This window comes from Candoia aspera, chromosome 6 (assembly GCF_035149785.1).
Source record: "Candoia aspera isolate rCanAsp1 chromosome 6, rCanAsp1.hap2, whole genome shotgun sequence".
NCBI classification, from domain to species: Eukaryota; Metazoa; Chordata; class Lepidosauria; order Squamata; family Boidae; genus Candoia; species Candoia aspera.
The window spans coordinates 49,438,997-49,454,916 of record NC_086158.1 but is presented as its reverse complement, the minus strand read 5'-3'; the positions used below and the strand labels follow the sequence as shown (position 1 = coordinate 49,454,916).

The window sequence follows — 15,920 nt, the reverse complement described above, 5'->3', positions numbered from 1 at the left end:
GGCTTAAAATAATGGGTGGCATATAATTATCAGCAAAAGACAGATGAAGCATTAGCCAGGCCAAGCGTATCAAATGAACAACTCTTCAGTGAAAGGTGTGGAGGGACGCTGGATTAATAAGGCCCTGTGCAGTACCTTACCCCCTCCCTTTGAAACATTCTGCATGTAAAAATAGATTGCATAAGAATAAGCATTTATAAAGCATAGTCTTCCCTAGCATGGTACATCCAGATGTGTTAAAATTCCACATCTGGATGGTGTCAGATTAGGGAAGGGTGAGATGGCATATATAAAGTATTGAAAACTCATGAGATAAAACTTACTTCAAGTGTTCAATGGATTTCACATACATTATGTATTACCAGGAGTAATGAACATGCCTAAAGTCCTAAATACATATTGTAATAACTTGCTATATGCTGATGATATTATATTATCATCATATTCACAAGTAGGACTGTGTAGGCTGTTAAGGAGACTCAGCTCCTACTGTCAGGATAACTTTCTAATCATTAATTAATCAAAGTAAAAAATTATGGTGTTTGGAAAACGACTTCAGAGACATAGATTGCAAATGGCTGGTGAATTAATAGAACACCTTTCCTTACCTAGGGGTAATTTTCTCTGAGACCGGATCTTGGGTTTTTCATCATCAAAGGAGCTAACTCAGAGCAAGGGCATGTTTGAATCTACTGCTTAAATTAAAAAATCACAGTTATCCAGGTTCCCTAGCCCCAATAATTAAAGTATATAAAGCCAAGGTTACTCCTATGCTCTTATATGGAGCAGAAGTTTGGGGCTTAAATTCCACTTTATTACTGGAACAAACACAATCCCAGCATTTGAGATGCATTCTGGGTGTAGATAAAAGGTCTTCAGCTGCTACAGTTAGAGCCGAACTGGGAATTTATACAATTTACTCTTTGTCTAAAATCAGAGTATATAACTATTGGTGTAAAATCAATGAAATGGAGACTGACAGACTTCCAAAATTGTGTCTATTAGAACAGATAAAATCTCAATTACAGACCACTTGGATCACACAATTGACAAATTATATAAGGAGCTGTGGTCTCCCTGTTTCTTGTGCAACTGGAGAACAAGCCAAAAAGAGAGCTGCACAAAGAATCTCGGATATAGAAGTGGAAAAAGATATAGCCACCCTTAGTAAAGTTGGCAATTTGAAATGGCTGAGCCGATATAAACACACTTTTCAAACTGCCAACTATTTTAAAAAACAAATGCCAGAACACCTTAGGGAGGTATTTACCTGAGCTAGATTTGATCAGCTTGATACAATGGTTAGATATGGGAGATTTAACCGTATCCCTTATAATGAACAGACCTGTATCTGCGGAGCACCTGAGACAGAGGATATAGCACATATATTATTTGATTGTAATTTGTACAAGAAGGTGAGAGATCTGCATCTTGGTCCACACATTAAATGAACGACCCATTGGGAACCACATATTAAAACAACATATTTTATGTGTGGTCAGGATCCAAAAATAACATATAACACAGCTCTGTACTTAAGTAAATCAATACAGTTAAGATCTGCATGTGTGGGGTTGATTGGGGTAAATTGTAGGGGTATCACAGAAATATTATTTGTATTTTCACTCATACGTATATTTATTCATTGTATTTTTTTATCTCTTCCCCACTTAATTTGTTTTTATGTTAATTTCACATAGGGTTTTATTAATGTTTAGTGTTTTAAATTTTGTATTTTGATATGGCCTAAGGGCTAATCAATAAACTTTGACTGAAGGGTAAGAATGGATATTCTGTCTAGCTGTGAGGTTCAAAACAGAGCAAAGAATTTAAGATGCTATTTTCCTCATCCCTCTACAAATCCTGCTATAATATGAGCTTACAAAGAAAATGGTAAGGAAGCAACAAGACCCTGAGACAGTGAGTTGGGTGACTGCTAAATCATCTGGAAAGGAATCCCTCTTTAAGACAATGAGCAAATCAACAGTTATGTAGGCTCCAAATTTGATTTCCTGGCATTCAGTATGACACCTGGAGTAACTTCTCTGCTTCACTTCTACTAAAGAGTTTCTGCCTCTATGATGAATATAGATTTTGCCAAAAAGGAAAAAAAACAGGTTTGGTAGAGAAAGGCAAACACAGCATTTGGTCCAGAAAGGCAAACACAGCATTAAGTTGCTTGTAATTATTAGAAGTGACCAAAAGGAAGCTTCTGTAAGGTCTCTGTATACATGGTGTGTCACACCTGTAATACAGTATAAACATTTGAGTTACTTCATCTCAAAAAGAATACTGTAGAACTAAAAATAATTCCAAAAAGAGTTGGAGCATCTTTCTTATGTGAGAAGGCTATAAACGTTTGTAGCATGAACAACAACAACAACAACAAAAAAGTGGCAAGAGAAAATATAAAACTATGCATGGTGCGGAGAAAATGTGAAGAGAAGGGTAATTTTCTCATTGATAATTAAGGAAATATTTCTTAATGGTACAACAATTGGAATACTGCGCCCAGTTCTGGTCACCATAATACCAAAAAGATGCTGAGGCCCTAGAAAGAGTGCAAAGAAGAGCAACGAAGATAAGGGGTCTGGAGGCTAAATCCCATGGAGAATGGCTAAAGGAACTAGTTATGTTTAGCTTAATGAAAAGAAGACTGAGGGGAGACATGATAGCACTCTTCCAATACTTGAAGGGCTGCCACAGGGAAGAGGGCGTCGACTTATTCTCCATAGCACCTGAGGATAGGGCAAGAAGCAATGGGTGGAAGCTCGTCAGAGGGAGATCCAAGCTGGAAATAAGGAGGAATTTCCTGACAGTGAGAACTATTAAGCTGTGGAACAGCTTGCCTCCCAGAGTTGTGGGTACTCCATTGCTGGAGGTTTTCAAGAAAAGATTGGATAGCCATTTCTCTGAGATGGCATGAGGATTCCTGCCTTGGGCAGACGGCTGGACTAGAAGACTGCTAAGGTCCGTTCCAGCCCTATGATTCTATGGTATTGATATACAGGATTTGCTGCCAAAAGACATGGTGAAAGCCACTGACTATAAAATGGCTTTTTAAAAAATAACTAGATAAGTTTGTAGAGAATACGTTAATTTCTATGAACCATTTGTCAGGTTCTTGAATATCAGCTGCCTCCTGTCATAAAATCAATCTTCCCTCTATCTCTTCAAGGGGAATAGGGTTTCCCAGGGGTATCTTGCAGTGCACTGTAGGAAAAGGATGCTAGATCTTTCTAGTCATAATTCATAAACATTATGAAAAGGAAAAATAGGAAGTAGGTCCAAGTATCCAGCGGTCAGGTCAGCCCTGGATTAATCATTAGGCAAAATAAGCATGTGTTTAGGGCACCAAGGGAAGGGGGACACCACAGAGTTTTTCCCCGGCTATCATAATCACCTAATAGCAACTTCTTAGTTGAAAGTTCTTTCATTTTATTTTTAAAAAATACCTGTTTCTAAACTACATAATTCTTGGAATTTTTATCAAGCCTAAAATTCTTTTCCCCCCCAGTGCTGTGTCACTAAATGTAGTCTACCATGATTTTAAGGAGAGTAAAAACAGCTCTAGAAAAGGGCCCTCTCTTCCCATAGGTACAAGCCACACGTCTTGATTCTCATGCTTTCATGCTAATCAATCAGATGTAGGCAAGCTAACTTTTGAAATATGCAACAAAGAATATCCTGCAAAGTAAAGAATCTTATTCGTACACTTTCATGTCTAATTTAAGGACCTCCCAGGGTTTTTTTTCCAGTGCACTGTGGGAAAAGGATGCTAGACCTTTCTAATCATAATTCTTAAACAACATTATGAATTAAGGAAAATTACTGACAAGTTCAGAAGCAGAAAAAAAATTAAGCAGATCAGCTGTTTTCACAAATTACATATACTGCTCATTTGTATGTGATTGATGATAAGGTTAGCAAACTGAATTGCTAGATACTTTAAATGTAAAGGATACAGTACATCTGTTGCAAGACTGTATAACCATGCTATCTAACAACTTCTGAATTAGCTCTTAACATATTTGTTAGTAATTAATGCGACAAAGCATTATGTAGCTAGATGACAATATACAGACAGAATGAACAAAATTGTATTTTGTCACCTTAAGCATGGTTATATAATCGTAAATGCATTGATTAATAGAATGTTTTAACAATATAATATGGTTCAATTAAAATGTAGAATTTATGATGGGTGAAGTCATGGACTGATGTCAAAAATTAATTCCTAAATCAGAGTGCAGTGCTGTGTGTGTCTTTTCAGAAGTAACTTTCCTGAGTTATACAGATCTTGCTCCTGAGTAAATGTGTATAGCACTGCAGGTTCCTTTTTGGATTAGAGACACTTAGGTATAGCCTTCAAAACAGAGAGGACCATGGTTCAGGAAATAATTTGTGCCCACAAGAGACCAAGGAGGACTTAAGGCTTGGAACAACTGCTTCAGAGTAATTCCGTTTCTGACCATTATTGGCCACAAGTGATTCATTCTCACCATTGCCACAAAGCAGAAAATGAACATTCCAAAACCCAGAGTATTTGTCACCATGCAGGTAGGGCAGGAAAAAACCCTCAGATTTGCCCAGATTTCTCTCTACACACACACACACACACGCACACACGAGAAAAGAATGGAGATGGAGTGCTGTTCTTTCTGGAATATTCTGAGCTCTGTTCCTGAGAACACCCTATCAGGATGTTGTCCAGGAGAAGGAGTCCCCAGTGGGATAATGCACCAATTTCAGGCAGTTCTCACTCATAATCCCTTGTTAAAATAGGCCAAAGTCACTTTGTCCCCATGTTCAGCCACAATTAGTTCTCTGAGATCAGGCTCCAGATGTGAAAGTGCAATTGAACTAGAAAGAAAAAAGAAGAAAACACATTGTTCTCCTATGTGCTAAAGGCTGCTTGGTACTGACCCAAAGACAGAGTGTTACTGGGGTGGTGTGATACTGGCAGAGGAGACAAAAATAAGATTGTGAGCTCTGCCGCAGACAACCTTGGTGTAAGACTGAGCTGGTAATTTTACATACAAAATTCACTGTTTCTCCTATGAAATGAGTGCAGCTGCAATAATCAAGCAGGATTGTGTTGAAATGACAGGACTTGGGATCTGTGCGCCAATCACGTCACTTCTTCACGCAGAAAACTGTCTTGGGCCAGCCCTGACCATGGAATAGTACTTAGAATCCACAGACTGCCCTAACCAAGTATGCCTGTTGCAAGGCCTCTTTTTACAACTGGCCTGGGATTCAAGCACAACGGAGCAGAACTAGCATGTAAGTCATAGTCACAGCTTCCTGTGGCTGGATTTGGGAACAATAATGTATTAGATATTTTCAAAGTTTCATCTTTAAAAGAGAATGTGTATGAATGGGCAGAAATATACTATAGAAAAGAATGGCTCCAAGTATGTAGATGAAACACCTGTCACACATAGGTTTGTGTCACAGTACAGTTTCCCCACTCGATTCCAAGGATCCCCACAGATAACTTTATTTCAGGTATGGAGCTGTGGTTCTGCCCCCACCATTTCCCTGGTTCCATGCCTTCCCAGTTCAGATTATACCAAAATTGTATAGGGCAGTCAGGAGGGACAAATTAGCAGAGGAAAGAGATTGGTACCTTCTCTGTGGGAAAAGTGCACAGGCAACTGGGACCATGAACACAAGGCTGCAAGGCAAAGGCAGACCATTAAAAAGAAAGGCCAACATTTGTTTTTTCCATAGGGAATCCAGAACCGCTCCCTCAGCTTCAAAACAGCCAGGCAGAAATTATACCTCTGGCAGGATTCTTCACAATGAGTTGCACTGGATCTTCTAGCGGTCCAATGCCCATTCCCACATGCAATACAACACATCCCTTTTCCACAAATACCAATTAAATTTGCATTTAACCATGCTCGCTTAACCAAGCACTAACCAATTAAATCATTGCTTCTTAAATATCCCACACATATGCTAAGCTATAAATCATAGTTTTAAAAGCACAGTGCTTGTGTTCACATAACTCACTATGCCAAACCAAATAAGTCACGTTATATCTTAGTGCAGTGGTTCAAAAAATGTAGCCTTCCATTATCTCTTTGGCAACCACCAGATTCCTTACAAAATGGGTGCCTTAAGCTTTGTACATACTTAGGAAGTTACCAGGAATTACACTTGACTTCAGGGAGATTTAACTTTACTTTTCCCCAATGTCTTGCTTGCAGCATTTGAGCATTCTCTCAAATGAAACTGGTGTCGTATATTTAAAGTAACAGGAGATACAGCATACTTACAACCCTCCAACAAGAACTGTTTGCAATGGAGCATGGAGAACCTGGATTTTCTGCCAAGAAAGCAACATGGGTAAGATGATGCCAAAAAAGAAAGAATTTAAACTTCCAGATCTACAATTAGTGCTGAGATCATAAAGAAAATAAACAATACAAATCTCTCTTCTTTCGGGATCTAAGAACACAATGCTTAATAGATCTACAAAACCTCTACATCAAGCTGCTGAAAGAGGTCATCTGTCAGTTTAGGGTTCAGTAGCAGCAATACGCTGATGATACCCAATTGTACATCATCACTCTGGGCCAGTGAGGAGATGGTATCAATGTCTTGTCCTGGTGTCTGGAAGCTCTTAAGAACTGGATGGGACAAAAAGGCTGGATTCAAGCAAAGACAGAGTTACTGCTTGTTCACTGAGATACTCTGGCTGCCCCATTGTTGTCTCTCAAGGGATGGCACTGCCCCTGAAGGAGCAGGTCCGTGATTGGGGGGTCCTCCTGACTAGTGGCTTCTGCTGTGTAAGACTGCAATATGGCCAGAGTAGAATACAGTTATCTGATATTAGTTGGCTCTTACATTATACCTGTGTTCTAGTTTCTGCAATGACTTCCTCTTAGCTCCTGGGTATGAGTCAAAGTGCAGGTCATAAAGTCTCTGTGGCTCTGCACTAAGGTACTTGAAAGACAATTTCCTCCAGGTGGAATCAACCCACCCAACTTGCATTCAGGAGAAACTGCTGGTGATCCTCAGTTTCTGTGAAGTACATGAAGTGAAGTCTTGTTGCTGCTGCATTTTAGTAGCAGCACTTATATAACAGAACAACCTCCCATTAGAAATCAGGTTGGCCCCACAGTTTTGGCTTACCAGAAAGCTTTGAAAATCGAGTTATTCTGAAGGGCCTATGATGAATGATAGGATCCTAAACTTGTCTGATTTTATTGTTTTTCATTTACTGTGGTTAGAACTTGGTTTGTTGTTTTAGTTTTTATTGTGGATGTTTTATTGTCTTCTTGCGTGATGCTCTTAATACCATAAGAGTTTGATTGTGGCAGGTATACATTTTAATAATAAACAAGTAGAAAAATAACTTATTCTTCTGAATAATATTCAATCAGAATGTTGCGTACTGCAGGGCAAAGCTTCTGGGAAATGAAATTTCAGGTTAAATGGGATACCCATAGTTTCATTCTGCAGAATGATTCTACAGAATAGATACATTTAGCAGATGATTACCCAAACTGTAAAATATGAACTGGCAACTTCACACTGTTACAGTGGAAACTTTTTTTTATCATCTAGTTACTATCACTGATTGGATTCACACATCATGCTAAGCCACTGCAGTTTTAAAATGCCTCCCTAAATAAATGACCATTGGCTGAATTCAGATAGCTTGCTAAGCCCAAACCCAGCCAGCCACACTATGGTTTACTGTGGTATCCAAACCAATTATAACAAACAAACTTCTTCTAGTATTCTACGTAATTTTGTACAGTAGCAACTAGATCCTTTTTTGGGTCCTTCCATAATGACTTTAAAAAAAAATCAATTTATTTATATGATAAACATATAGGCTACCTATCTCATATACTGTACAAGACACTGGGCAGTTAACAATTAAAACAATAAAAACAACCAAAATTAAAAACAACTTGTTCCAATTGCTTTGTTCTTTACTGGAGGCTTGCCTGGCTTTTCTTGTTGTTCCTGCTGGCAGATGATTTATTACAAACATTTAACAAATGCAGTGTATTGCCAAAGTGAGGAATACATAGATCTTCTGGTAGATCTCTATCTGCATTAATTTCAGATCCCATATTGTTTTAAAACAGCAACAACAAACTAATTCATACCATTTTCTGAGCAACTTACCTTCATGAATGGATATTTCTCTAATGCCTCCATGATAATGGGCAACAAAACTAAAAAGAAAAAAATGATGTTACTTTCATTTGGATCATCTCTGTCCCACAAATCCATTCAGTGATATAATAGATAAGATGCACTGGAGTGGCCCACTACTAATCATTCTTTAATTATTAGTAGTGGGCTAATCACATACACATACACTTTCTTCCCATGTTCTGGGATAATTCTTAAGTCTTAATAATCCTAATGTATCCATATTTAGAGGAACTAAATGCAACACGTATACATGTTATGGAAAGTCTGGTAGCTTCTTATTTTCCAAGAGAAGTAGAACATAGTATCATTCAGTAACAGCCCTAATCATATTTGTGTTTGTATTATGGCTCATAATACCATTTTAAAAAGTTTATAATTAATACATGGTCAGATGCTTACCATACTTGAAGCTAGGCATTTTAACAAACTCCCTTTTGTTTTCATGCATTATGTTGGCACCCTAAAGGACTTAGCTATGTTAACAATACTAAGCAACTAAAGAAGGCTATTAACACATCTTAACCCATGCGTGCATGCACATACACACATGTACACAGAGTTAAAATATTGTTAATGGATTTTGCTCTAAAGCTAACTTTAAATCTGAATTTTAACCATCTAAATAAATTAATGCTGTTTAGAAATTCCTCTACTGGCATCTCTAAAAGGGTAGAATACAGCCCCAATCATCCTGTCTGAAGGCAATGGAAGTGTTATCACCTTGAAGGGCACCACTGGGGAAGCTAACTATGATTTTAATGTGGAGCAGAATCTGACTAATTGGTTAATTAGAGCACATACTGTACTAGCTTGCAAACATAACAAATGACAGCCAATCCTAAATACAGTTTCAAGAGCCCTCTAGCACAACCCACCAGAACAGCCATCACCAATGGGGAGTCCTCTAGTGTGTTAGCATAGAATTCCAAGGATTCCCAGCCAACGTACAGTAGTCAACAATCAAGTTGGTTGGGAATCCTTGGGGTTGTAGTTCCAGCACATATGGAGATCAGTGCACTAGAGGACAATGCAAGGAGGGTGAGAGAAGAAATGTACATCATGATATCAACCACATTACTATATACTTGCATCTGATGTCAGGACACAAGAATGAAATGCTGGAATTAGTGTTATGATGTCATGATGCATGTTTCATATTTTTTTATCAACAGAGTTTGTACTGGATACCTATCTTCTGATGGCCACCTCTAAATTAGCTTGCCAAACTACATTCCAACAAAGGAGAAATACTTAGTGCTTACTCATGCCAGGAGCAGCCATAACAACGCGGGAAACCACCACCTGAGTTATCCCCTTGATTGCAGCTCTCTAAAACAGATTTTTTTTTACAAATGTTGTTAATAGAGAACTAACATGATCCAAAAATAGTGGAACAAAGTGGGATCAATCCATTACCTACAAATGTTCCTGTTGACCAAGATGATATTTACATTTTTCCAAGGAGATATTTAAAAAGTTTAAATATGTATTTTATTTGTAGTCAAAGACTGGTCAGTTACATATAATTCTGAAGGCAATCAAAAGGCAGTGAAAAAAATTATCAGACAGTGAAATTAAATTGTTTTTAACATATTTATTTATTCAGTGTTGATGCCACCCAACTCCAACCATCTCCAAACAACATACAGAAAGAAAGGAAAAAACTCTAAAACATAACTTCCATACAGCAGAATTTGGCAACCCAACTAGTCTCTAGTCTTCCTTGGAGACAGATCTACTATTGAGTGTTTTCTTCATCTGGCCTACCAAAGCTTTTGGATAAAAGGAGCATTATAATATCTATGCTCCAATCTATACAGAATAGGGAACACAGCAATACATGCATAACCATCTCAATTTCTCCCAGTGACCATAGGCAGAGATGCTGTTGCACAGACATATTTCAAAAACTCTCTTATGGACAAAATGGAAATCAGAGCATTAAATCTGGCCAAAGAAAAGGTTCTCAGGGGGAGGCGGCAAACCCAAGATGTTAACTAAATAATTGCTGAAGTGAAAAGTCCTCCAGATAGACTGCCACTCTGATAGGTGGGGGCTGTATTCAAATTTTTCTGGTTATCAGTGTTGAATACATCTTGCATCAGCTCAGTTTTAGTTCTCTCAGTAAGATCAAGTAAGATCAAATGTTGGGCTTACAGTTTACAATATGTGAGATCCACTTCAATGCTTTTCTTCTAGGATGACAGAAAGCTATCCAAAAGGACTGAAGAGGCAAGGGAATCATAAGTGAAAATAAATTTTAGCCAGACTTTTCAACAGTAGAACTGCATGCAAGTCTCCAGAGAAGCTGGTCTAGATTCCAGATGCAATAAAGAATTACAGTCAGTCAGAGGAATTCTTAGAAATTTAGATTGTACTGTTTCTGAAGACTTGGGATCTTTATAATTACAAACCTCGAAGCCAAATGGAAGCTTAGACTAAAAATATTTATAGTGAGACAAATATAGCTACCACCTCTGTTCTCAGCAAAATGTAGATTCTAAACTGTGTTCAAAGATGGCATTATCTTTCCAATAGTATCTACATATTGCAAGCCTCTCTGGGAAGACCACCACCCTTGTTTTGGCATAAATGAGGATAAGATTTTACAATATGAGGCAAGAGCTTGAAGGCAGTTTTAAACCTACTTGTGTCTGAGACAGGGTGGCTGCATCATCAGCATTTAGGACTGAAACAGATTTATTTGCAGCTTGGATGATGGAACTGCTTTTTTGGACTACTGAATGGATATAAATATTGACAAGAAGGTAGACTAGGATACAGTTTACTTAAGCTTTTTGAACTACAATTGGGGGAGCCTAAAAAAAACCACATTTAACCTGCACTGAGGTATTTTCATGTGGCCTTAAATTTAGTAGTTGTTTTCTACTAATCTACTCTATAGGCTACCAGTTTTATCCAGATCCTGTATCTAGGGATTGAATCAAACACTACATTTAAATAAATAAAAGCTGCATAAAGATACTTCAGGGACAGTTAAGAGTAATTTTCAACTAGCTCGTACAAAGTAATACAATGAGCAAGGGTTATCCTTTCATAAACCCAAGAAACAGCTGAGCACCTCATAATGACCACCATAATGATTGAAACCAAGGTAGCTATCTCAGAAGACTCATTTTAATGCTGCATTTTGTTTCTCTTGGTGGCCACTATGGGATGCATTCTGAGTATACATCAGTATGCTGCATATACCTCCTAATTGGTGGGCTACAGTATGGTGACTTGTAAGGTAGTATTTAGATTAAAAATCTTAGTTTCATAGGATAGCATGAGCATGCTTGCAGTTAAACTGGGCTTGGTTGCACCTGTGGCATCTGGCCCAAACATGCCAAAATTGATTGGTATCATGTCCTTAAAGGGACTAAAAGGGAATGCTGCATGTGGTATTGGGCTCGTAACCAACAACTTCTTTCCTTTACTAAAAAGCATTATGTGAAAACATCAGTTGACTAAAGGCATGCTGGGTGGCTGAGGTTAATATCCATGGGGTCATCTGGTGACTATGACTTGGAATACAAGAGGAAGGAAGGAAGGGAGGGAGGAAGGAAGGAAGGAAGGGAGAGCCAGTTTGGTCTAGTGGTTAAGGCACCAGGCTAGAAACTGGGAGACTGTGAGTTCTAGTCCCGCCTTAGGCATGAAAGCCGGCTGGGTGACCTTGGGCCAGTTACACTCTCTCAGCCCAACTCACCTCACAGGGTTGTTGTGGGGAAAATAGGAGGAGGAAGGAGTAATAGGTATGTTCGCCGCCTTGAGTTATTTATAAAAATAATAAAGGCAGGATAGAAAATAAATAAAACATAAAAAATAAATAGAGTGTGACTTAAAAATTTGAAAGAAAAAGAAATGTGTGTTTGTAAAAGGAAGAAAAGGAAGAATAATGCAATAGGTCTGCGGCTACTCTGCAGGTTTGCACCATCATGGCTATCTTAATTTTCCACCCTAATATCTAGAAATATCCCTACTGTAATTTTCACTAAGTGAGCTCCATTGTCATGAGTGAGGATGGCGAGCAGGGGGCTCCCACCCAGGCTGTAAAGCGCATGCGTAGTACTGAGGAATTAGGTAGCCATTCAAAGAGACACAGATTGGGCCCGCCTTAGCCTTTGGGGTTTATATGTCTGGGTTTTTCCCACGCTTCTTCAGTTTGTTAGGATTTTCTGTCATGTAGCAGTAATAAAACACTAGAGACCTATTCCTTGTCTCAGCATGGTTCCTGGCTGTTAGGACATCCATCATCCTGAACTGTCTGACAGTTCACTGCTCCCAACAGAATCCTGCCTTTTCTCCCTTGCTATCCTATTTGCATGGAACTGACCTTCTAGAAGTAACCCCAACACATTCTTTGATTTTTTAAAATTAAAATTTATAAAACATTATTTGATTATAAAACATTATTAAGAAAGGAAATACAGAATACCAAAAACAGCTAAAATGTACTTTAGAAAAAGAGGAAAAGGCAAGGTTTCAATTGTCCCACATTGCCTTTATATCAGTTCTTGTAGTCATAAATTCTTTTTTTGAAAAATTCTTTAACTATAACATTAAATATAATAGTATTGTTTTCATCATATTGTTTTCTTAGTTACTGACTTATTATAACATTATTTTACTACAATATTTGTCCAAGCATAGTTTTGCTCTGCTGGACAGAAGAGAGGCAGAGAAGTACAATAACAACAAAACAGATTGGTTCATAACATCATTAGCAGTTATGGTCTTTCTAAGAGTTCTGATTCCAACAACTAAAAAGACATAAATAAGCTACAATTTTGCATCATGAATTGCACATTCTTACCCTGTTTTACCCCTGACTCCACTTTCTCTGTTATCTCTCTTGTGTCAAACTTTATATTGTAAATTCCTGTGAGAAGGGACCTGTCCTCTGGTTATCGGTAAAGTGCCATGAAAACTGATGCCTCTCTACAAATAAACAATAAATAATAATACTAGATATAGCTTCTCTAAAATAGCTTGTACAGAAAATACTTACTAAAGGTTAAGAGCGCCCGACTTCCTGTGAGCGCAATGGCGAGCTGACCGTCTTGCTGGCTAGCAAGGCAACTTTTGTGAGGGAAATTGCAGCTGGATGCTGGATCCAGGCCAGCGTAATCTCTCCGGAACAAAGGAGAGATCGTTGAGATTATCCATGTGACTCTGGGTAGCCGCTACTCATGAACAGACCGTAGAAACTGCCGTTTTACAGTCGGTTTATGAGTGGAGTGGCTGGGAGTCAGGATTACATCAAGCTTACACTCACAAAACAGCCTTATGGACATTAAGTTAGATCGAGCATTATATCTTACATCACATTTTTGAATTTATTTATTTTTTGTACATTGGATTGATTAAGACCCTTCAGACTGGCAAGGTTTAGGCGATGGTGTAAATTTGATTTTAAACATTTTGAAAATATACATTTTTTTTGGACTATGCAGCAAAGGGGTGCTTAGTATATAGATTTTGGAAAGTTAATAAGGGGGCAGAGGGATTTGGAAGTATCGTTTTGAATTAATTTGGAAGATATCTTCTCACAGGAAAATGACGATTGCTTTGTTTTTTTTATGATAAGGAGATTTTGAAGGCTGGATATTACAGGGAGCCAGAGAATAAAGAAAATGGAGCAGAAATTCTTAGTGCAAACTTTTGAATACCTCTCAGCTAAGTTACTGGACAGAATGGATCAATCGCTTGAGAAACTGGACAGAACATACTCTAATGAAGTTGTAAAACAAGAACAAGTTGCAATGGATGTCTATGAAATTAATTTGAAGGGGGATTTAAATGTAATACAAAAGGATCTGATGGATGACTTATTCCCTAAAGGAGATGAACAGATACCAAACCAGAAACTGATTTGGATAAAAAAAAATTCTGGATATACAAAAGAGCTCTGCTAAGGTTTGCAAAGACTTTTTTAGAAGTGACAAACAAAAGGATAAACTTTACATAATGGACATACAAAAGAAATCTGTTAAAGTTCTGAAGGATTTTTGCCTGGATACACAGATGACCAGCAAACTATTTCTGGGACTTTTTTTGAAGGGGTTAAAAACTAATTTTAAAAATTCAGGTAAGGTTTATAAGGTTTGTTTGTTTGACCAGGGTTAAAAGAGGAAAATAATTATATCTGGTTGCCCTTACTGGATTTTGCTGACAAAGAATGATTGATGAAGCATTTGGATTTTGTTTTTGTTTTTTTATCTACGAGATGAGTTATGGAGAGAAGAGAGATTGTTTTATTTAGAGACTGTGATAAGCTACCAAAATTGTTTTTACTTACTGGGATGAAGGGGGAAGTTACTTTTTCCTTTCTTTTTTTCTTTCCTACACTCCCTCCTGCTCCCTTTTTTGGTTTGTATTTTTTGTACTTTGTATTGACTTTTATTCTTTTCATTTATAATTCTTAATAAAATTATTTGAAAAAAAACCCCAAAGGTTAAGAACTCCCAGGATTTATAAAGATGTACAGTACTACTTGGAATACTTGTAACAAATTAGGAACACTAAAGCATCCCAATGCAACCTGTAAAGCAGGGTTTCTCAACCGGGGTTCCGTGGACCCCTAGGGTTCCGTGAGAGGTCACTAGGGGTTCCCTGGGAGATCATGATTTATTTAAAAAATTATTTCAAATTCGGGCAACTTCACATTAAAGAGGCAAGTTTCACTCTTTATTTTTAGTTTAAGAACACTGTTAAAGCATATTGACAGGCCTATACATGAAATGAATATAATACTTTTGTAACTTCTGGCCTATATTTGAGCCTGAATGTGCAGAGGTTCCCCAAGGCCTGAAAAATATTTCAAGGGTTCCTCCAGGGTCAAAAAGTTGAGAAAGGCTGCATAAAGAATCTATAAAGCATATGAATTTTGCTTTTTTGGGGTGTCTGTGTGTGTGATAATAATTTTCTTTGTCAAAGGGACATAATGAAGAATTCTCAAAATTGTACCTGGGGAAGTAGTACAAACTAATGATAGACATCCATCATGGATATCGATCATCAGCTTGTACTAATGATATCAAGATTCTCCAAGAATGCCAAAAGTTATTATCTTAATTCCTTATACTTCCTTCAATACATTTCTTGATGAAGTAGGTTGCTGCCTACATGTACACATATAAACCTCTAGTGGCTCTAAACCAGTGTTACCCAAGGAATGTCCAGATGTACAGTCTTCAACTCCCAGAAAGCCCTAGCCAGAAGAGCCATTGCTGAAAATTCTGGGAATTGAAATCCACACATCTGTAAGCCGCCAAGGTTGGGAAACACTACTCTAAGCCCACATTCCTCAGTCACAGCTCCTAGCATTCCCAGCCACCATTCCACACATCCTTTTAGGGGGAGATGGGCAGTGATAGAAATGTGAATAATAAATGAATGAATGAATGAATGAATGAATGAATGAATGAATGAATGAATGAATGAGAATTCTGGGAGTTATTACCCCAGTACATCTGGAAGGGCATTAGGCTGGAGAAGTCTAGACTAGACTGTTCAACAACTCCAAGCTGCTCCTCATTTAAGAAATGTTGATTTTGCCATCTACTTCTTTATTTGAAGTAGTCATCATGGGAGTTTGTGGAAGACCAAAAATACAAAGGATAGCACTTGCTGAAACCTGATGTATCAGCATACTAGGATCTCCTTAGGCAGTCAGGCACATACAGGAGATGACTTCTAAATGTTCTGCTTGCAAAACAGAATAAGGACAA

General features: G+C 37.9%; 1 protein-coding gene across 2 annotated transcripts in view; it reads right to left on the bottom strand.

Annotated features, from left to right (window-relative positions):
• Window positions 1-4,641: 4,641 nt before the first annotated feature.
• Window positions 4,642-15,920, bottom strand: part of SFXN2 (sideroflexin 2) — a 34,214-nt gene continuing 22,935 nt past the window's right edge. Inside the window, exons 9-13 of one of the 2 annotated variants that reach the window (XM_063307090.1) lie at window positions 9,450-9,516; window positions 8,155-8,204; window positions 6,288-6,337; window positions 5,633-5,680; window positions 4,642-4,863 (exon numbers count right to left, since the gene is read on the bottom strand). In XM_063307090.1, the coding sequence (XP_063163160.1) occupies window positions 4,764-4,863; window positions 5,633-5,680; window positions 6,288-6,337; window positions 8,155-8,204; window positions 9,450-9,516 (315 nt within the window). In that variant the 3' untranslated portion in view covers window positions 4,642-4,763. Of the gene's footprint in view, window positions 4,864-5,632; window positions 5,681-6,287; window positions 6,338-6,404; window positions 7,036-8,154; window positions 8,205-9,449; window positions 9,517-15,920 lie in introns of those variants that run through there. The other variant, XM_063307091.1, reaches the window with a different exon arrangement.